General features: G+C 35.3%; 1 protein-coding gene across 1 annotated transcript in view; it reads left to right on the forward strand.

The window, feature by feature from the left end:
- Positions 1-22,884, forward strand: part of LOC118736558 (neuronal PAS domain-containing protein 2-like) — a gene marked incomplete in the record, with an annotated part of 114,047 nt that overhangs the window by 62,816 nt on the left and 28,347 nt on the right. Inside the window, 1 exon segment of the mRNA XM_036466641.1 lies at positions 8,875-9,005. Within this exon segment, the coding sequence (XP_036322534.1) occupies positions 8,875-9,005 (131 nt within the window).

Here is a 22,884-nt window from a genome sequence, read left to right on the forward strand (position 1 = left end):
ATAAAAGTGACACAAATTAAAGGGAGTTTATAATAAATGCCTATTTTCGCATAAAGATAATAGAGACATCTAATAGAATTAATCATTTTGAAAAAATTATTTTTGTAATACAATTGAGAATAGCTCAAACACGGAACTTATTTTTTTATTTGTGTGAAAAATTGTCTTTCAGGAGGGCAAGCTGAGTTTACAGTGTCATGACTAAAGGAAATGTACAGCCATTTGTCCATTTGCGGCGAGACCAAAAAACTTTGCATATTTTCTTTTTCTCTTCGTAGTTTCGCCAGTTATTCATACCAAGCGTAGGCAGGTCCTTCCGCACTTGGTCCACCCACTGTGTTCGTGGTCGCCCTTGCCTTAGTTTTCTGACCATGAATGCCCCAAGGACGCACGATCTCGCCAACGGAGCTTCAGCATCTATGCGGACAATATGTCTAAGCCATTGCACTCATTGTATTTTCACAATTCGGACTCATTGCTTTTTAGTATGTCGCCAACATAAATAGGGTCTTATATCTTGTTCCCTCGAACCATCTAATCTTTATTCGATATCGTCCGCCTTATCGCGCCACATAAAAGAACGGCAAGGGATTTGTAGAAAGAGAGTTTCGCTTTTCCAAAATGAACTTTGCTTTATCCCATCTCAGCTTGATCTCCTTAACTACTTCAAAATTATAAATACCAACCATTAGATGTCTCCCGATAAGCCAACAATCGTTGTTGTTTTGCTAAGGGATACTTTTGGATATTCCTCTTTGAATTCCTGTGCTAAGCTATATGTATGTGTTATTCTTACATGCATGCCTATGTATATGACATTGAGCTACCAAGGCTTTCTGTAAATCTCTGAGTATAACCAAAAGCTTAGCGAGAATTACACACTTTTGCTGCACCTCCTTTTTCAGATTTCATTTACAGAATAGACCTAGGCTAATGTTAGTATTTTTATGAAATAAATCTTTGTCCGGTGCACTTAAATAAAAATTATTTTAATGAGTTTGTGCACGTGAACACGTAAAAAATTAAGTACAAAAAAAAAAACAAACGGGCACTGCGCCTAGCCACTAAAAGTGAATGGAAGTGTATGCAATAAAAAGAAAGCAAAAAAGTTATATATGTATGTAATTAAAACTGGAGATTTAGCAGCATGAAAAGTGGGCTAAAATAAATGCATACAAAAAAAAGAAATTTTTTGAGATTTTTTTTGGAAAATAAATATGCTTTCATGCTAATTAGATTATGAGTAATCACATGACAGTGATAGTCTGGCCACACCGGCAAAAGCTAAAGCTACTGAAACAGAGGTGAGTCCACTTCTGAGAGCGGGCAAGTTATACCATTAGAATTATTGTTGCTTCTTACACAGAGCTAAAGCTATGGGCTTTTCTCTAGAAAGCCCTTCTTATAAAAAAAAAGTGAAAAATCTTAAGAGAAACTATAAAAAATCATAAAGCTAATATTACATTATCACTTCGACTTATAAAAATCGAATCTGCGACTTCAATGCTCGTATAAAAATTTAATTATTTTAAATTTTTTTATTTAATTTTTTCATGATCCAATGAGACTACCGATTTAAAAAACAATTCGAAAACAGTACACATTGTCCAAAGTTATCCGCTAACCAAAATGTTCCAACAAAAAAAGATATTCTGAAGAATTGATAACTCTGCTCCTTTTCTGAAGTCGGTAAAAAGTTAAATTAAAGTGCATCGGTTATTTTCCCAGGCAAGCTCGTCTGTCCAGGAACTCAAAGAGATAATTCTTGTTCGAACTCTTATTCGTATTCGTATTCATATTCATATTCGATATTCATATTCGTATTCGCGTTCATATTCATATCCGTATTCATATTCACATTCACATTCACATTCACTTTTACATTAATATTCATATTCAAATTCATATTCATATTAATATTCATATTCATATTCATATTCATATTCATATTCATATTCATATTCATATTCGTATTCTTATTCATATTCATATTGATAGTCATATTATTATTCGTATTAGAGATGCCAGATCGACTTAAAAAATCGATTTTTGAATCGTTTCGAGTCGAAAGAAATATAATCGATGCAGGAAGGAATCGTCAAAAAATAAATCGGTCTCCCAAGACCGATGAATATACTTTGTCAAATAACATATTTTACTTAATTTTTATGATTAAACCAAAACACAGCGATCTGACCAAACTTTTACTGTAAATAAGTAATTTTTAAAACGTTCATACATACATTGGTCCTAAGGTTTTTCTATAACCGAATTCCTGCCAAGCAATGAAATGACAGAAATTTTGTGCCATTTTAAAAATGCCGTGCGGCAACAATTACAATGAAACCGGTACTGTTTAATGCCCAACAGAGTAATTAGAATTTTTTCATTTAATGCCTTGTGAAAACTCAGTGTTAGCCCTATGTATGAAAATTGTTAAATTTTTTCGACATTTAGTTTTTTTGTAACACAAATGAAAAAAATTACGATTTACTTCAAAATTAGCCACTATTTTACGAAGTTTAATGAAGCTTACGTCCATGTATATTTTTTTTTGCAATGTGGACGATTTTAGTTTTTTTTTTTATTTTCGCTGACTCGTATGTAGTCTCCTCCTAATTACCCTTTAAAAAAAATATATAAAAAGAGTAATTAAGGTGTTAATTTTTGGAGTTTTTGTCGTAGTATTATGCTGGATTTCCACTAGGCATTAAATGGCAAAAATGACGAATGACAAAGTCGGGAATTAAAAAATAATCGTGTCATTACATTCAAAAATAATCATTAAGTTCATTTCCACATGGCATTTTTTTAAATGATATAAATTTTTTGTCATTTCAATGCCTAGTGGAAATTCGGCATTAGTCATAATTTTAATTATTCTCGAATTTTTTGAATCGATTCCCGGATCGAATCGGAACTAAAAAATCGGCAAGAAATCGAATCGATCTTTGATTTAAAAATGGCATCTCTAATTCGTATTCACATTCATATTCATATATATTTATTTACATAAATAAACTCGCTACTCCATCACTTTATTCTTAACTCCCATTACTTAGCCATTGCGTATGAGCGCCCTTAATTATTTTTGAAAAATTATGAAATTACGTATACGCACCGGTGAACTGTGCACCACAGACGCATACGTTTAATTGTGGTTAAGGGCTCATACATATCTACCATGTATGTATGTATGTATGTATGGTCACACATGTATGTATGTATGTACGTATGTTTATGGTGGGCGTCGCCCTGGCATAACCACCATATGTTTTATCGCACTTTTGCTTAAATGAACTACAACAACAAAAACAAAATGCTGGTTACAAAAACATGTATAGGCATGTATAGGCGACCTCACTTCAGCCACTGTTACTGGCGCTGGGCACATTTTGTTAATTTGATAAAAACCAACAACACCTGAGATTAGAAAAACGCTAACCATATCAGCTAACCAACTACGACTAAAAGCGAGTCAACTTACCGCGTTGGAACAACAACAATAATAAAACAAACTGCCAGTTTTTCACTCGCTAATTAAAATAAAAGCTCGTCAGCCGGCGTCGTCGGTCGGTGCGTGAAAAATTTTGTGCGTTTTATTAGGTTTTTTTTTTTTTTTTTTAGTGATGTAAAGATATGTTTTACTTATTGCTCAAGGAGTGTGGAATTTATGAAACTCCTTCATGGTTGCTAAACCCATTGTGATTTCAAGTGTAAATCATTTTATTTGAATAATGCTTTCGAAGGGTGTGAGATGAATTCATAATTCAAGAGGTAATCTGCAGCAGGATTTTTGGCGGCAATAAAAGTAGGAATTTGTCTACAAACGTTGATTAGCCGGATGTAATGGACTCCAGTTGGAAGCCATTTATAACTTGAGAAATAGTAGAAGTGCGCGGAGAACCTACTGAAGAACTACAAATGCGCTTGAACCTCCTTAAAGGGTATACTCTTTATGGTTGCATAATTTGTATACATATCAGGGTGTTACTACTCTTAAAAGTGTTGGTGGAATTTATTTCTAGTTTTTCTTGCTTCCTGTGAAAAAATATAATATTTTAGAAAAAGTGGACTTAGCAGCAAGTTTTGACTCTTAACTAGCGATATGTAGTTTTAAGAAGTAAAATAAAGTAGCTTTTTAAAAGTAACAAAACTTGCTGCTTTTGAACTAGTAGGAATCTAGTTACTATCTTACTGTTTAGAAATTTGGTTCACTAGTTCGGGGTTTCCCTGGAGGAATATTAAAATGCGATGAAATTTCTTTTAGTCCTATAAGCATATCACACTTTGTTGCTGTTGTTGCTTCTTACAATCTCTCATGCGTAAAATGGTGGAACTTTATATCCGTCTACATATACATATTCCTACATTATACGCGGGAGCTTATTTAAATTACTTCAAAGAATTATGACATTTTTCCTTTTTGGTGATTGACTGATAAGCGGTTACAATTTATGGCAAACAAGACTTGAAATATGAGACGAGAAAATGTGGTGAAAGAAAAAGGCAGCAATACCCTACATCCTAAGCAAATAATTACACACAATGAAAAAATCGATAGCAGCAAATCTTTAAAATTAAAAAAAAAATCAGAAATCTTAATCGCAATGATTATATGTAATAATAATAATAATAATCTCAGTCCTTATCGTATTCATAATCATAAGAGTAATCATAATTATAACCAAAATCAAAATCAAAATCATAATAATAATCATAATCACAATCATAATCATAGATAATAATAATCATAATAGTTTTTTTATCCTGGCAACTGTCTTTCAACTTACCACAGCCGTTCAAAAAGCAAAAGTCTTGTTCGCCTTTCAGCAGTCAGTTCTTTTAAATTAAATTAAATTAAAAAACTTATATATTTTTCGTTTTAAAACAATAAAAATTAATAAATAAAAGAAAATTAAATTAAAAAAGAAGAAAGTTTAATAAAAAAGAAGGAATTAGTACGTAAAATCGTAAAATTGAATTATATTAAAAATATTTTTATTAAAAAAAAAAAACAATTAAAAAATTTAATAAGATCCTGAAAATTAAATGAAATAAAAAACTATTTTCCTTTTTTAAACAATAAAATCTAAAAATTAAAAAAAAAATGTAATTACAAATTATATTAAAAAGAATTAAAAAAAAATAAATAAAACAATTTTTTTAAAAGTAAATTAAATTTAAAACAAAATATATTTATTTTACACAATAAAATCTAAAATTTAAATAAACTTTAGCTAAAAAACTAAAAAAAATATTTAAAAATTAGAAATAATAAGTTCCTCAACTTCAACGAAATAAAAACAAAAAATATTCTTTAAAAAAAACAATCAAACCATTGAAGAAAATCAAATTAAGAAAAAATAAATAATTTAAAATGTAAAATAAATACTTAAAATTAGTCTCTAAAATTAAATTAAATTAAAAAAATATGTTTCCCCTTTGAAAATAAAAAATACGAAAACTTAAATTTAAAAAAAAAAATGTAGATGTAAAAAAGTAAAAAAAAAAATACGCTGCGCAGAGCGAAAACCACCACATAACATAGAACAAAAATAAGAAGATATCCTTAAGAGAAAAACCTTCTTGTTTTTAATGGAATTTTTAATAAAATCAAGAAGGAATTCTCTCGTTTTTTTAGGTTACCTAAAATTATAAAAATATAAAAAGCTAAAAATATAAAATGAAAATGAAAAAAAAAACGTACTGTGCTGAGCTGTTCTCGAATCCGAGACCTACTTTACGGCAGCTCTACCTTCGCGGCTACGGTGGTAGCCTTGGCGGCAATATTATATTTAATAATATGAATTTAAGTTTTCAATAAATTCAAGAAGACATCACATAAAACTAAGAAGAAAAGCTTTTCAATAAATCATCACATACAATTAAGAAGTAATTTTCAATGAAATACAAACATCCATTCGGCTACAACATCTGCGGAGAAAGCATGCAGAAAATACAAACTTCAATTCATTGTCTATTTTGTTATAAATAAAATCAAGAAGAATTTATACATAAAATCAATAAAAAATCTCGATGGAATTTTCTTCCTTTGTTTCGCCTGTTTTACCCCTTAGCCTAGAAACTTTTCATAGAGACAATCTTCTTGTTTTTATGTGTCACATTTTTCCCTGTGTGCCCCAGGATCGGATCTCTAGATTGGCTTGCCTTTGCTTTGCCTGCTCTGCCATTGCGACTGTTTGATTGACGCGATCTAAATTACATGCAAGTGCTTTCTCTCAAAATAGCTTTTTCACTACGGGTGTTGAATGAGAGAGCTTTTATTCCAAGACTTTTGAGCTAGAATAACAAAAGTCTTCCACACTATCTTGCCATCTGTCAATTTCAATTTATCTTACTGTCAATTTCAATTATCTTACGAAAGACTTTTTACTATCTTTCGCTAGAATTTCCCGGTTATTCTCTAAAAAAAACTCTTCGCCATTTTCCTCCATTAAGAATTTACACCAGTAATTAACACCAAATTTAGGCAGGTTTTTCAGCTTCCTTCGAAAGTAGCCTCTATAACCATAAAAATTTGCTCACTTTTGACTGCCTTTTAGGACTCTTCATTTCATGGCCGCTTCATTATTCAGTATTATTTATTTGTAAGTAGTACGAGTATTTTTTGTAAATATAAAATTTTGCCAAATTTCTGAGTTTCTTTTCTCAACAGTACATATGTATGTTTTGTTTCGTTTCTTACTTCAAGTTCTCTCTAGTTTCATATTTGGCTTCCATCTCTACGCACCTCTTTCTTAGCACCCACATGCCTTTTCCACCCTCTTGACCCTCTTCAAGCTCTAATCAGGCCTTTTCATACTACTAGCTTCAACGTGACCAAACTTCATTTCGTGTTTTTGTTTTCACCCCTACCCTAACTGTATTTTTTTATTCCGAGTGTACTTTTACTTCTTCGTTTTTATTTGCTTTATCGCTCGATCGGCATATAAATCAATTTTTGTGACAAATTTATTATAAACGTCGCAGGCAATGTGTTTTTTATTCACATCCCCTGCCACTCAGTTACCACAACATTCCCAACTTATTTTGGCCCAAAAAAGTTTTTAGCTATAAATTTTAGCCTAAAAGAAATTTACAAATTGTGGTGGGTGTTTTTTTTTTCTTCTTCTATTTTTTTATAGTACTACCAGCAGTGCTAAAAGAATTTGGCGCGACAATTTAATCAAATGTCATAATGCAGTGAAAATATTTATTACAACGCAACACAAAAACAAAAAAACAAAAAATGTAGTCAAATAAAGAAGAATACTCAACTAATAAAACTAAAAACAACGCTTTCGCAACCCACCCTCTTCATCAGACTAGTGTTTTTTGTGGGTTCTTGCAAGCAATCGTATTTTCGTAAGAAATAAATTATTAAAAAATATTTGTTACAATTGGCACCATAAAAATTTTACTTTTTTTTATAACAAACATAAAATTTCCATTTGCGTTTCCGTTTATTTTATTTTTTTGGGTGAAACACTTATGTACATACATTTGCTTGCTTACATACTTGCGTTAGTGCAGTAAACTTTTTTATAAGCCACTAGGAAGGGCGTAGTACGTTACCCCCACTTTATTCCACTTTTGTTTGTTTCCATAGTAAAATTTGTTACGCTATCGTTAAAAGCTTTATATTCCTTTGCATATGCCCGGAAAAAAATTAGTTACATCAGCTTTTCGCATTTAAATCGTCAGTTTGATTGACGACCTTCAGAGCCTCTGAGTGATGCGTAGCAAGGTTTCCACAATACTACTCCTTTACTTATTTCTTACCAGTGAAGGTTCTGAGACAAGGCTGGGTCTAGATTTTCAAATGGTTGTTCTATTTGGTCTACTGCCTACTCTTGGCAAGTTAAATTTTTGAGTACAAGTGATATTCCGTTGGAACCTTTTGTATTAGATCCGAATGCAGCCTGCCGTGCGACATAACTTCGTTAATATTTGCACTTCCTTACCGACTACTAAAAATTTGTGGTTAGTGTCAGGTAAAGGAACGCTTCGCAGAAGAGGTCCACTGGCCGGTGTGCTTTTATAGGCATGACAAATATCATATACTTAATTAATACACAGGAGTGGTGATGCTGCTTGATACCCACATCATTCAAGATACGTAGAGGGTGCAGAGGGAGGTCCGGGTATTGAAACTCAGTGATCTCGTCTTGAAAGACCGTAGCTGTCACTTGTCGCCCTTGTCGCCACCGTTGTCATAGTGTGTGATAATGGGGATGTCATCCGCCTACACCAGAGCACTCTTCATAGGTTACCAGTAGCCACCGGCCGTCTGATGCACCATTGTACTCTGACCGTTGTCTAAAGCCGTCGGTCGATTCAGCAGTGCATTGACCGGTAGCCATCAGTACTCTCACTCAGCAGTGCATTCCTTGCTTGTCCATCGATATTGACACCAGATACCGTCGCCAGATACCGTAGCAGTCGATAAGCTAGTGTTCTCCGATAATCTAGTTTCCAGCTTTGGGCTTAACAAATAAGGCGCCTTTGAGCTGAAGATTTTTTGTCTAAGCCGCAAACAAAATCGTAGGAGAGTTTTTAGTTTGGTTGTTCGCGTCCCAAGATGATTTAGGTAAAAAACTTATAGTTTAGGTTACAGAAAAGGGGTGAAAAAAGAACATTCTATCGGCAAAAAGGAGGGCGTAGCAGACTTCAAAGTCATTGGTAGCTTAAGCTACACATATGGGGAAGGTCTACATAGTAATTTAAGCCATATATTAAGAATTTTTGAATTACTTATTATAGGTATTATTTATTGAATGCTGACTCAATCACTTATTAACTAAATAAATGCTTTTATTTCATACGTCTAACTCATCTCAACAATTCTATCAATCAATTATTTCATTGCAGTTGTTATGCATAAGGATAAGGAGGAGAATGGCATGTTGCCACACATACACACACACGCACACGATGGCTATCGAACGCGCGAATTGGGCGCCTTTGAGCATGGCCTACTCGACGGTGATATGTTCCTGCAGGTGAGTGAAGATATATGTACCTATTAATATATACATACATATTTATTGTCTAAGCAAAAATAAATTTAAAAAAAAAAAACCTTGTATACCATGTAGATCTGTATGACTGGTACTTACGGGACGTGTGTAATTATCTTATTAATTATGCGTTTGAGTAGATATTGACGGCATTAGGTTCAGCGTTGCCGCTTTGGTAATTTTTAACCAAAATTGGTATTTTTTTTCTTTATTTATCAAGTTTGGTAATTTGGTAATTTATTTTTCAATTTGGTAATTTTTTCGATTAGGTCTTACATGTCAAATAGGTCAACATTGGTTCTGATTCCACATTAGTAAGTGGACCGTAAGTGTTTCCTTTTATAGAAATACCAGGTAATCCTGAAAGTTTCGCAAGGCGAAAGTTGTTCCAGCGTTCCTTGGCTACTAGAATGATGTGTTCTTTAAGAAACTACTTGAAAGTGGCTATTGCTAAGTATATCCACCGTGTCCTTTCCTGGAAGGTTTTTGGTGGTCCTACCTTTCCCTGTCAGTTCGTCAACTTTTCAATTGCCATCAATTTTCCGGTGTACCCGGCAACCATATATATGTGAGTTGAAAGCTTTCCTTCAAGCGTTGAATTTTTGATATATTTTCTTGTCACTTGTTTACATACAGTGGTCGAAAAAAATTATTGCCGCACCATATTTTGACAAGATTTAAAATATTATTTTTTTTTGTAATTTAATTTTGGTTAATTTTTATAAAAATATTGTTCTTTCTTTAACAGAACTCAAACAAATTAAAATTTCAAACGTTGTTCAATATTTAAAAAAATTCAACAAACTTTCGTAAACATTTTAGGTTAATGGAGCGCGGATTGCCAGAAAAGCTTGGTACCTTCGGATATATATATATGTATGGACATCGAGCCCAAACTGCCAAAATAACGTAAGCGATATTTTTTCAAAACTTTCTTTTTGATGCAGAAAGGCATCTAGATGCTCAAGGAATATTTCTGCACCAAAAAGGAGATTTTTTAAAAATGTCGCTTACGTTATTTTGGCGGTTAGGGCTCGATATGCATATTTGTACAGTTCTGCACATAAAATAAGTTTGGTAATTTTTTGTTGAATTTGGTAACTTTTTCCGGTGATTTTGGTAAAAAATAAAAAAATGTTGTGGCAAGACTTATAAGGTTATCTACAGCAGATTGCACGGTGGAGTATATCAATAAAATACGAACTATGCAAAGAACTGCGGTCATCATAAATAAATGCATAGATATATCTATATATAGATGTACATATTATGTACATTAGGGTGCCCACCGAAAACTCTAGTTTTTTTTTGGAAATTTCAAGCCAATACCCCCTAATTTTATTCATTTTTATGAGAAATATTATTGCCTATTTTTATAGATTTTTTAAAGGTCATTTAGAGGTCGCGACATGTCGATTTAGATCAGAAAATAAAGTTTTGTAGATTTATGAGTTTTTGAATGACTATTTTTGCTCCGATTTCAAAGAGCGGATATGATCTGAAAAGAGGATATATAAGCCTTTAAAATGGTGTATAATAATATATTGTCGGGCTTGGCTTGGTGGGGTTTTTTATCGGGAAAATAAAAAAACAATATTTCTCTAAATTTTTTAAATTTTTACCATCCATAATTTTCAAAATTTCAAAATACGTAGTACTATCTAAAATTAAATCTATTTTTAAATAACTGATAGCCTATTTATTGGAATTGCATAAAAATTGTCGTAAGGCGACTTTTCTTAAATACGGCCTTGATTTTATATTGTTTATGTAGCGGACCTTCAGATTTTTTGAGCAGTGTGGCTAAGCAATTCATCAATATTTATTCAAATTTGATATATACAATGGCTCTTTAGCAAAAAATGCTAAATGAGGGGTAACATCAAGAGCAAGCATGAAGGGGAAAGAAGAGCATATTAAAATTTCTTGTACTCCGACTCTCAATACTAATACTTTCAATGCAGTTTTTGAACCTCCTTTACATCTTGTGTAGCACTTGACTGCTTGAAGAGCCAAAAATCTGCCCATCCCTGATTTAAATAATTTGACGCATATACGCTAACACACTCACATAAATATAATATCTTAATATGCTATCACAACATTTCACATATACAGCCGTGTACTTGCACTTCAAAAATTTATAAACATTTCAATTTCCCAAGTATATAATTCATGTGCAAAAAAAATATCCCATAGAATTGGCTAAAAAGGACTTGCGTGTTTGCGAATAATTGCACGAGCAATTTTCAATTTCAATTCAACGATGCAAGCACTCAAAGTGCAAGTACTCAGCACCTGCATAACCGTTAAGCACACGCGGCTTATAGCTATAGTAAAACAAATATGCTTGAATGAAGCAACAAAAAAAAAACGAAACGAATGGCAGAGTTGCATTTGTCTAACGTGGGGTAGCTAAATCTACACAAATACAAGAGTATTTATGTAGGCATATGTACATTAGGGTGGTCCTTAAACAATGCTACTATAGTCGAAGATATCACTTAGAAATTTTGGTCCCGATTGAAGGCGGTTAAGGCGTATCGCACAAGGTTCAGATTACCCTATGAAGACGTCTTAACCGACTGCAATCAGGACCAAAATATATATGTGATATCCTCGACTGTATCAGTATCGATTTTGGGTATTAAATATATTAAAAAATATTTTTAATATTTTGAGTCCAAAATTTATATGTAATATCGTGACCGTGGAACTACCGATTGAGGGAGTGAGACTGGAAAAAATCCTTAATTTGATATTTTTAAGGACCACCCTAATGTACATACATACATATATGTATGTACTCAAATAAGTGTAAAAAATATGTATAGATTCGTATGTATGTATATATGTACATTGGTTTTTGCAAAAGCTGACACATTGCGCGCTTGTCCACTTGTCAAACGTACGCGTTTGTCCGTCCGATTGTTGATCGCAAAACGCGCGCTTTCATGCGAGATTTTCGCGTATACACATGAATATGGCTGTTGTTGTTGTTTTTTTTATTTTTATTGCTAGTGTTAAGGTTTTTGCATGCAACTGCATTTCAATGTCAAGTACGTACACGATTTTAGGTCCGAAAAAAAATGGGTTGAAGTGTTGGAGAAGGCTGAAAATACAAAAATTTTCTCTAAGCAACATTTGCGATTACAAAAACAGTTAACACAGTGTGCTTGACAACCCTTAACTGCTGAGTGTTTTTATTGTTTTTGTTTTTTCTTCGAAATGCATGAAAACTGGTTTTGTGAAAAAAGGAGAACAAAAGAAATGCACCTGCCTTAAAATGCACTGTATACACACATTCGTACATATGCAGTATACATATGTATGTATGTATACGTTTATGTACAAACAAAAAATGTGTGTGTCTATATGCGTGTGTGCAGCTCTACGTCACCATTTTCCATCTCCACTTGCAATCGCCTACTTTTCCACCTGCTTGTCACTCAAACGCCCGCTCTCAGTCACCCCTCCGCCCAGCCACTTGTACTCAAATTCGCTTATGCATTTCTACAAATGTATGTATGTGTTTGACCAGTGTTGCATTTTTAATGCATTTCGCACCTCATTTTTCTTCAACACTACAAGTTGCAATTTGTTCCTATATAATCAACATACATACAAATGCTTGATGTTGTGTGTGCGTGTATGCACTGTGTATGTGTTAGGCAATGCACCAGATAATAACGGCTTTTTGGCACACAATTTCTGAATTATTAGTGCGCGGCAGTAAACAAACAAGCTCGAATGGTGTACACTGGTGCACACACACTGTTACTGTTAAATGCATTTACACATAAATACATACGTACATACATACATATAAATATTAACGAGCAATTGCATTGTGTGTAGAACTTTCTATGCAGAAATGCTAAAAACTTTTGCATTTAGTCCATTTGCTATGAGCGAGGGTGAATCGGAAGTTAGGAGGTATCTAACTCTAAACGTAAAAGTAAGTACGTAGACTAGTTTGTTTGTTAAACTGCCAGCTATAATTGACTGACAAGTTTCTATGCACAAACAGTGCACAAAAATTAATTGTAGCAACTACAGCAACACACATCTGCACACATGAGTCCAGCTGCAATTGAAAAGTGGCAATAATTCGAACGACACGTGCTTTGATGCTTTTCCGCGTAATAGTGCAATTGAATTTTTAGATGTCCCAGAGGGAAATATTGAACGAATACTTTGATTTTACATTCTGGACAGTGTTGCCAAGGACAATTTTTTTTCCTACTAAAATTTCCTACCAAGAACGATCAAAAGCTACCAACCATTTTTTTTTTAGTTTTTAATTTTTTTTTTCAATGTCAAGTTCATTAAAAATATAGATAGCATTGCATTTACTGTGCGGACTTATACAAATGTATGTATCTTTATATATACATATTATTATTATTATTATTATTATTATTATTATTATGATTATTATTATTATTATTACGTCAGGAATAGTCCCGCTGTGACTTAAGAAGATCTATCGTGCTAAACCCCAATTGTATTCACTGCAACCTTAGGCTATTTAAGAAATTAAGCACCAAGCTATTCATGATACGTGGGCAGTCACATAGAATATGCCCTCGGGTTTCCTCCACCAGCTCACAAAAGACTCGGGACCATTAAAGCGCATTTACGCTCCACGCTTTGCGAGACAGTCAGCCTTTTCGTTATCTTCAAACCCTATCGTTACGCTATTGTGGGCTACCAGATAGTTCAAAAGAGTTTTACAGTAGGCCTTTTACGCTGCCTGACTATAAGAAATAATATTTATTCTGGCCATATTTCCTCTTCCCCAAAGGCATTTGCGAACACATACCTCGATTTCGAAGATTTCCACCTGGAATGTCGTTGGGTATATGCCCATTGTCAGACTTTCCTTGAATCTTAGTCCAAGTAGGCCTGCCATAGTACTCCCGTCATCCATCTTCGATCCGTCGGAATACTATACTTGGGACCTTTCGTCAATCATAGTTATTCTCGCTTCACAGCAGTCCCTTTGAGGAATGATGACCTTATAGGGTTTGTAGAAGGATAACTCGGTATCATCTAGTAATAACTTGAGAACCTCCAAATGACACCGAAGATCTCCACTATTCTTGCTCATTGTATTGGGAAGCCGTAGGGCGCTTCCGCAGACCTATGTTTCAATCAGAATTGCAACGGAGGAAAGCCTGTATTGAAACCAAGCTCCTGTGATGGCCACGCGGACCCGTCGGTACAGCTTACTCAAGGTGGCACCCAATACCAATACTTTAGTTTGGGTGATATCCTCCAAACGAACTTTTAGCCTTGTTGGTAACATTCCAGAATGTGAGTTTCAACTGAGCCTTTGTGCAAAGTTACCCCTAGATAGTTCGCCTCTTCTGAGAACTCAATTTCTGTCCCTGCCGCGGTGGGTCTAGCGAAGTTGACTTTCCTACTTTTGGTAAATGGGACAATGGTGGACTTCAGTTGGCAAGCCCTTTTCAGCGCACCAGTCTTCAGTGCATATACATACATGCATATGTACATATGTGGCATATGTGGCAGCACTGATTGTGGAGTAAATAAAATTAAACTCTACTTCATAATAGATTCCGGGAATAGGGAGTGTACATACACTCCTCTCCTGGCCACAGGTGCCCTACCCTCCTGCGAGTCACGGCCTTACATTCCATAAGAAGGTGTAAAGGAGTCTTCCTTGCCGCATCCCAAAAGCGACACAGGCCACTTGAGCAGATTTCTAGTTTACACAGGTGCCTCTTAGCCTGGAATGTCCCATCAAAAAACCTGCAATGATTCTTAGTTTTCCTTGTGGAGATCCATGAGTAATCTATATCTTGTCAGATTGTACCCTCTCTCAATGCGCTTTTTGCCTGCCGTAGACCCATGTTGTTAAGCCAGCTTGAGTAAACTTGTCTAAACCATTGCATAAGGAGCGTGAAAAAATGAAGTTTGTGTACGAAAAAAAAGAATTTTTTTTAAACAAAAAATGATGGTGTTTAAGGGCATTAATATTAAGAGGAACAGTGACTTTCAAAAATTAAGAGAAAAATTCTTTTTAATGCATCAAAAAGAGAATTTTGAAAAAATTTCTTTTACAGTTTTTTTGCGGCTAGGGTTCGATATACTTGTATTATAACAAAAAAGTATGTATATAAATTCCTACAAACCCCTTTCATCATTTTCCATTTACGTCAAAATATTTGCTAGTTGTCAACAACGCAGTGACAGACAGTGAGTGACTGCTTGTGAGTGCAGACAAAAAGAAAACAAAACAAACGCAAACAAACAGAAACAGAAACAGAAATTCACCAGCGACATATGCACGTGATGGAAATGTGCCAAAATTGCATGCACCGCTAAACTGTCGGCTGCCTTCCTACTTGCCTCTTATTCTCTCACCAAGCCTCAAACTTCACCGAAATGCCACTGTAACGCATTTTAAGCACGTGAGTGTGCCACAACAAGCCCATAATTTCTAACTGCCATGTTGCAAGCTCAACATTTTTGTATAGTCTTTTTGTCACACATTTGCACACATGCAAACCTTTCTAACTTTCGTTTGGCTTTGGTATTCGTTGATGTTCGTGCATCGGCTTTTCCTTTGTTGCCGCCATTGCTAATTGCCGAGTTGCACAATTGCGCGCTTCCGTTGAAGCATATTTTTGTTCAAAATACCGTTTTCTACCCGCAACATTTCCTCGCTTCCTTTTGTCAATGCACTGGCGCGGTGACATTCTACTTCTTCTATATCTACTTTTCCATCTATATATGTATGTATGTATGGTTTCCATTTCATGTGAATGCATTTTGGGTTGTTTGCATTGCATTTTCTTGTCGGTAAAAGTGCATTCTTCATGACTGCGGTTGGTCAACTAAATGAGCGTGTGTCTATGACGGCGTTCAAGCGGTTTTTGCTGTGTAAATATTTCAACACGAAGTTGCATTTCGTGGCTATGGGCTCTTAACGCTTTCGGATGCGCTTGCAATGCGCATTTCCAGTAGCGACTAATTTTCCCATTCATTGGTTTATGTTTTTATGGCAGGGCGAAATATATGTACGTACATATTTACATACATACAAATAAATGCAGTTTTGACCTGTTGATTGGAAACGTAACTGAGCGAGTTCAAATATAAGTAGCGCACTGTATGCAATTTTTGCAAGAGTGCAGTTGTTTTGGTTTGTTTTTTGGTATGTCATTTCAAAGGAAAGTAGTGCGTACTTAATAAGTACTCTTCAGTAGCAATGAAGTTTTGTCACGCAGAATATTTCTAATTTACTACTTGCTAAAGGCCCTGTTGGGTATTTGTTGGTAACAAAGATTAAAAAATAGGTATTTTCTTTTAAACATAAAGTCTATTGAAATGGACAAATAGATGGTGCATGTCAGTCCACTCCTCGTGGACTAATTCGAAATTTTGACGTCAGGTGAACACCAGTCTATGAAGGCTTTACCAGATCTAAAGTCAAGCTGATGAGGTCAAATCAGTTCGTTGGGGTAATGCTTGAGCATTTCACACAATACACTCAATAGGACCTCTTAAACGTTATTCAGAAGGCTGATCCCGTGGTAAATGGTTGGCGCAAATGGCAGTGTGGCCGTTCTATTAGATTGCGAAGAGCCGACTTCATATCAATTCCTCACCGCCGCACTCGAAGTGCTCGGCTGGCAGGGCGTCAGCTCCAGCAGCTTTGTGGTTTTTTAGCCGCACAATTTCTGTTTGTACCTTGTCTTAGTCGGGTGGTGGGATAGACATAAATTCCGTTGCTACCGACTGCGGAAGCGGGCTCATCTTCTTTCAACATAATTAATTCCCTTCATAATTTAGGTACGTTCTGGTCATCGGTTATTATTTCGCCTTAGTTCACTGCTAAAGAGTGTGACGTCAGTTAGGCAGGTTAGCATATACTCGCCGGCTGTATTTAGGCCAGCCAGGCAGCCAAACAACTAATGGAAGAATGGGGCTCCACTATCCCCCTTTAGGGTAGATCAGTGACACAGATAGTGCTTTATGCGTTCATTTTCTTCTCGTCCCGTTAACTGAGGCATAAATCATTGGTCGGCAGTTCCATTCAGTTATACCAGCTACCAGTTATGCTTCCGGGTACTAGCCTTAGAGAGGAAGTAGACGAATGAGAGAGTCGGGCTTTCCCATGCCGAAGCTAGTGCAGATTAATCGGGCCGTCCTACACCCTTTATTTGCCTTTTCGAAGGAGTGTGATTTGAGTCATTTTGCAGATAGTTAATGGTATGCCGGCATGGTGAAAGAAATTAACTTCCCAAAGAGATACTCGCTTTTTTGCTAGTTCGTCTGCAATGTGGATGGTAAATTTAGTAGGAACATTCCATCGCCACCAACGACGAAGTTTCCCAAATGCTGTTGGACACACCACAGCACAGTTTTTGGTAAACGGTAAGCGGTTGAAATCAGTTCATAGTTGGTGAGTTTAAAGATTGCTTCCCTGACCACATTGGCATTGAAATCGTCAAGCACGATTTATGTAAATAAAGCGACGGTAAAATATGAAGACCAAGATGTGTTTTTTGGAATGATCCCATAGTTTGTTAAGAAATGGATCAATCCGAGCCAGCCGTCCTACAGTGGGCGTGACAGTTCGCCAATTTTCACCAGTTTTCATACTTTTTCTTTCCTTAGTGAAAGTGTTTCAAACAGCGATTATCAGAAGAATCGGCGGTTGCTGGAATTTTCTTGGACCATCCTAATGCGGTAGATCATTATTTAACAATTGGAAAAAGATACAATTAGTAAAAAAATATTTTTATTTCTATTTTTTTATCGCAATAAAACGAATTTTTATTGCAAATAATATCTGTTAAATTAAATAGTAAATTCTCAAATTAGCAATAACGTTTTACTAACATACGTGCTACATGTGTATGTAAATATGTATTTGATTTCAGAGTTGTGAAAAATGCTTTACAAACAAATAAAAAAGTGTCACACGCGTTGAGCTACATAAATAAATATAAACGAAAATAAGCCCGTCATTTGCAGCGTAAAGCTAAAAATATAATAAAATTTTGCAAGTTGGCTGTGTTGTCATAAAAACATATACACACTTACATACATACATACTTATGCATGTCCCAGACTTCAAATATCACAAATGCGTCTAAATAATGTGAAAATTCACAAACTACACGCTTTTACGAGTATTGCATTGCAGATAAATATGAATATTTATGTGCACAAAGTTCGTAAGTAGGTACAGTAAGTTAAGTGTATACATTATTTGCAATGTAAACTTGCAACATTATTACGCAGTTTCAGTTACGCAGACGCATATATGCAGGAAACTAAATGTTGCGGTGTGGAAAGCTCATTTGTTGTACATAGTTATGAATGGTAAATAAAATATCAAAAAGAAGAAAGAAGTACCTCACAATACCACAAAAGGTGTTGGCGCCAATATACCTATTGCAGAAGCTTATTTTTTTGGTATCATTGCATAGATACTCAGTGATTTTGATAAAAATACAATTTTAAAGGGGTAATCTTTTAAATGATATTCTTCATTAAAACGCAAGTGAATCGCAGCTTATATATACAGTGCCTCAAACAAGTGACCGCGTGTTAATTTTTTTTTTAAGATTTATAATGTTTTCTTTAACCAAAACTATATATGTATATCACAGTTTCAATCGTTATACAAAATTTAGAAAAATTCTACTAATTTTCATCAATATTTCAACTTTCCAATCTGAATCTTTAGAACAATTTTGGGTATGCAGGTTTATAGCCTATACATGTTTAAGTTGAAATCAGATAAAAATCGCGTTGATTTTTGAGAATTTTTTTTGGGACTGCTTTTGCGGGTTTTTTATACACCAAATGCATTTTACAAAAACCGGCGTTGACTTTTTGATTATTTTTTAATTTCATTGCTAACAGTCTCCTGCATTTTATTTCATAAGAAATTCAAGCTTGTAGGTAAAAATTGCAAAAATCCGTCACCAAAAAAAATCTCAAAAAACGACGGGAAACTTGCATTTCATTAGACTTAAATTTGTATGGACTATAAAACAGCATACCAAAAATGTTCTAAATATTCTCATTTAAAAGTTGAAATATCGATGAAAATTTGTTGAATTTTTTTACATTTTTTATAAAGTTTGAAACTGTAATTTATATGGTTTTGGTTATAGCTTGGAAAATATTTCTATAGAAAAATAACAAAAAAAAAATAACAAAAAAAACTCGAAAAATATTATGAATACTTAAAAAAATCAACACGTGATCACTTGTTTGAGTCACTGTATATATTTATCCAACTATTACCACAAGTGGGGTTAACTAAGCCAGCTCTGGTGCTTTAATCAAAGGTACACGTACATATTTAGGCTCTGCATCAAGACGTGTAATATTGTTATCAATATTAAGTGCAGCAATTTCAGTGAAATACGGCGCGTCGCCATGATTCAAAATATCGTCCTTAACATGTACCCTCAATTTTATAAGAGCTCTGTACCAAAGTTAGACCTGAACCCAAAACAAATCCTATTGTGTAGGGCCTTTCTGCTTACTATTTAAGTGAAGAAACCCCAATGATGGGATTTTAGAATATCTAAAACACTTTGAGGAATCTGAGAGAAATCGGTGCTTTTTGCAGACTCGCTGGAGGAACTTTTCGAAGTTTTCAGTTCTGCATGCAGAAAAGCTCCTGAGAGCTGATGTTCTCTCTAAGTTTCCGGCCGTTGTTTTTTCTGTACTGAGCTGACGGCTTGTCAGCAGACAATTCTTTAATAGCTCGGAGAAGTAAATTTTCTCCTTACTGCGAGCTATATAAATATGGACTATGAGTATGAAAGCCCTATTGCGAAAGTAGGAAATTGTGTCAGAAATCCTTCAGATTTAGGCACATTATTCCCAGGAGTCATTCGCAATAGTAAAATCTACGGGTATAGAGCAAGAATTCACTAATAAGGGTTTTGCAGTAGGTGCCTTCCTCGTCATAGCAGTCGCTTTTAACATCGTTTTGGCGAAAGCAATGGAAAAATCGCTTGAAAATCTCGCAGCAGAAAACAATCTAATGACACTAATTTAAAACTTGCGTAAATAAATGGCAGGCTATCAGCAGCCTCACAGCGGCCCCACAAGACAGAACTGGTGTTATTCACTTAGAAGTGCAAGACAGCCAGAACGACTATCCCCGATTGGAAATATAGATTTGGGCTGTAGCTTCGGTCAAAGTCGTGCATATATTTGGGTTTGTGGGGTAGCAAATTCTAAGAGATGGAAGCCTCTTGCCCAAAGTTCCTGTTCTAGGGTAGACAAAGAACGATTAAAGGTGCTTAATATACTTCTAAAGTCACTAATCTCGCTTTCGGTGGGATTCTGACTGGCCACTTTCCGGGAAGAATCAGTGCGGAAAAAGTAAAGGCTCATCTCGTGTTTGCTTACTGCCGCAGTTGCTAGAGGAAACTGATGAAGTAGAATCACTCGAGGCTATCCAACTTTCGCAAGGCTAAATGAAAGTATGGTCGGGGCGTTTTTCAACCCCTACTCCAGATGAATAGATATTACACAAGCACTTTTTGTGATTGTGGATTTGTGTTGCCAGAATTATATCTCATCAAGGAGTACACTTTTTGCAAAAACCTTCAGGGAAATACATATGTAAAGCAGCATATGGTGTTGCAACCATATGGAAGATTTAAATAATGGCAACGAAATTTACTTTAAAGTAATCATGCAAACCATGAGGCATATATTTTCTTATAGTAGCAGTTTTTTCGCCATAAAAAGTGAACCATTCATTAACTTAAAGCAACATTTAAAAAACTACCTCCCATTTGCCGGCGCTTCAAAAAGACTTTAGCTGCTGAAATACATATGCAGCGAAACAGAGAGTGAATGATGGCAGCCGTTAGCATTGAGGATCCGTAGAGGATCCACTTGCAAGCAAAAGATAAATTTAATGAATTTTAATTACGACGTGAGAGTAATTTGTAAAAATCTTCAAGTAGTGGTAATTAATCCGAGGGTATTTAAATATCACTTTGCCTATAGCGCCTATAAGCTTAAAGCTGGTATAGCTTTGTATGTTTCTACGTATGTATGTATATAAGTGAAACGCAACGCTGGGGCATACTCCACCCCAGAAGTCAGCTGGAACACTTTTGCAGTGCCGCAGCGACAGTAACTTAGCGGAAGATTAAATGCTGGAGACAAATGAGCAACGGTTCGCGAAGTGTATTTGTGTTAGTGACTGTAGATATGTACATACAGATGACAAAGGTATGGAGTATGAGGAGTGAGTGGAGAAGCAGTTAAAACAGTAGGCTAAAATCCACGCCATACCGAGACTGTAGCTAATATTGTTTGCCGAGGCGAGAAGGGAGTAAATTCGCGAGAATGAGAAGCTAGTAGAGTGGCTTTCCCTTGCACCATTAGCGGTATGGGTTGTCAAAAGGCAATAACAAGAAGTAGATCAAAAAGGGACGGGAATAATGAGATAAAGTTAAGACGGTGAGGCACAAGAATTGGAAGCTGAAGAAGAGGAATGTGAAGAACGAGGAAGATAGTCTGCAAAAACCACATGATATAAGTAAAAATAACGGCTATTAAGCAAGAGGAAAGTGCCGTTGAAAAATCAGCAAGCATTCCTTTGTGTGATAAAATTAAGCAGATCGCCGCAAAGAAAGCAGAAACCCCGAATAAAGCTATGCAAAAGCCGAAAACGTTGGGTTGCAATTAAGAAAAAGTGTGAAACAACATTGCTAATGCATGTAAGAAAGAAAATATTAAGAGGCATCATAATCTTAAAGGCACCAGCCACAAGAACAACAACACTAAAAACCCAGCTTGTCCAAAAACAAAAAAAAAAAAAAAAATAGCGAGCGACCACGTTCATTGTTTCACTGTGGCACTTTCTGATGTAACTCAGTTTAAAAAATGTAAAAGCAAAGTGGAGAGCACAAGGTTTTCGAGCTGCCTGTTGTTGTTGCTTTATTTCTTTACATTATTCGCCATCCGTTCACCGTTGGCCCATTTCCGCGCAGACAAAACTATCTACATACATACATATATACGGTATATATACGGTATACATATGTGTGTAAATGACGCCAGCAGCAGCTCATCAATAATCATCACAAGGATCGCTGTCAGTCAGTTACTCAATTCAAGCCTCTGGCATTCTCCCCCTCCATGCGTCATCAAAACGCTACACAGGTTCGCTTCAACACCTTTCGCCGTTGCCTGCCTGCCTCGTCTTACAATAATCTTAACCCTTTAATTCTTTTTTTTTTTGTTGCCGCTGTCAAAGAAACGCATCCCGCTTCAATCTCGCTACGTCCGCTAATTGTTTTCCCCAGCGCTGTGCCTGCATACGTCGAGCTAACTGTGCTAATCGCCGGGCGTCAGGCGTCGAGTGTTGATGGTAAGCTCAGTTTTTTTTTTTGAAGCGTCATTTCGTTGCCAACATCCACCATCGCTGTTGTTAACAGCAATAACAGCCATCACAAAAACAAAACATCTTCTGATGGGCATATTAAAATTGCTCCGACTGTTAAATTTTGGTTTGCGTAGTTTTTGTTGTTTTGCCTTTGATCGCGTATTCTAATGCGATTTTAATAATACACGCCTGTGAGGTACAAAAACAATAGCAAATATGCAACCCAAGCTACGTAATCAGCGCCACAATGCCGTTTGGTGGTGGATAGGGAAGCTGCGCTTCGGTAAGATTACTCCATGTAATGCGTTTAAATAGTATCCTCGAAGCCAAACACACAGGTTTATGTGGGTATAAAAGTATTTAAGCATTTTGATTTCGTTTCTCTTTTTTTATAGTTTGATCGCATTTTTATAATGCTGCGAGTACAAATTGCCTCCGCTTTAGTTA

Source organism: Rhagoletis pomonella, unplaced genomic scaffold (genome assembly GCF_013731165.1).
Source record: "Rhagoletis pomonella isolate Grant_MI unplaced genomic scaffold, Rhpom_1.0 Rhpom_scaffold_00001, whole genome shotgun sequence".
Lineage (NCBI taxonomy): Eukaryota > Metazoa > Arthropoda > Insecta > Diptera > Tephritidae > Rhagoletis > Rhagoletis pomonella.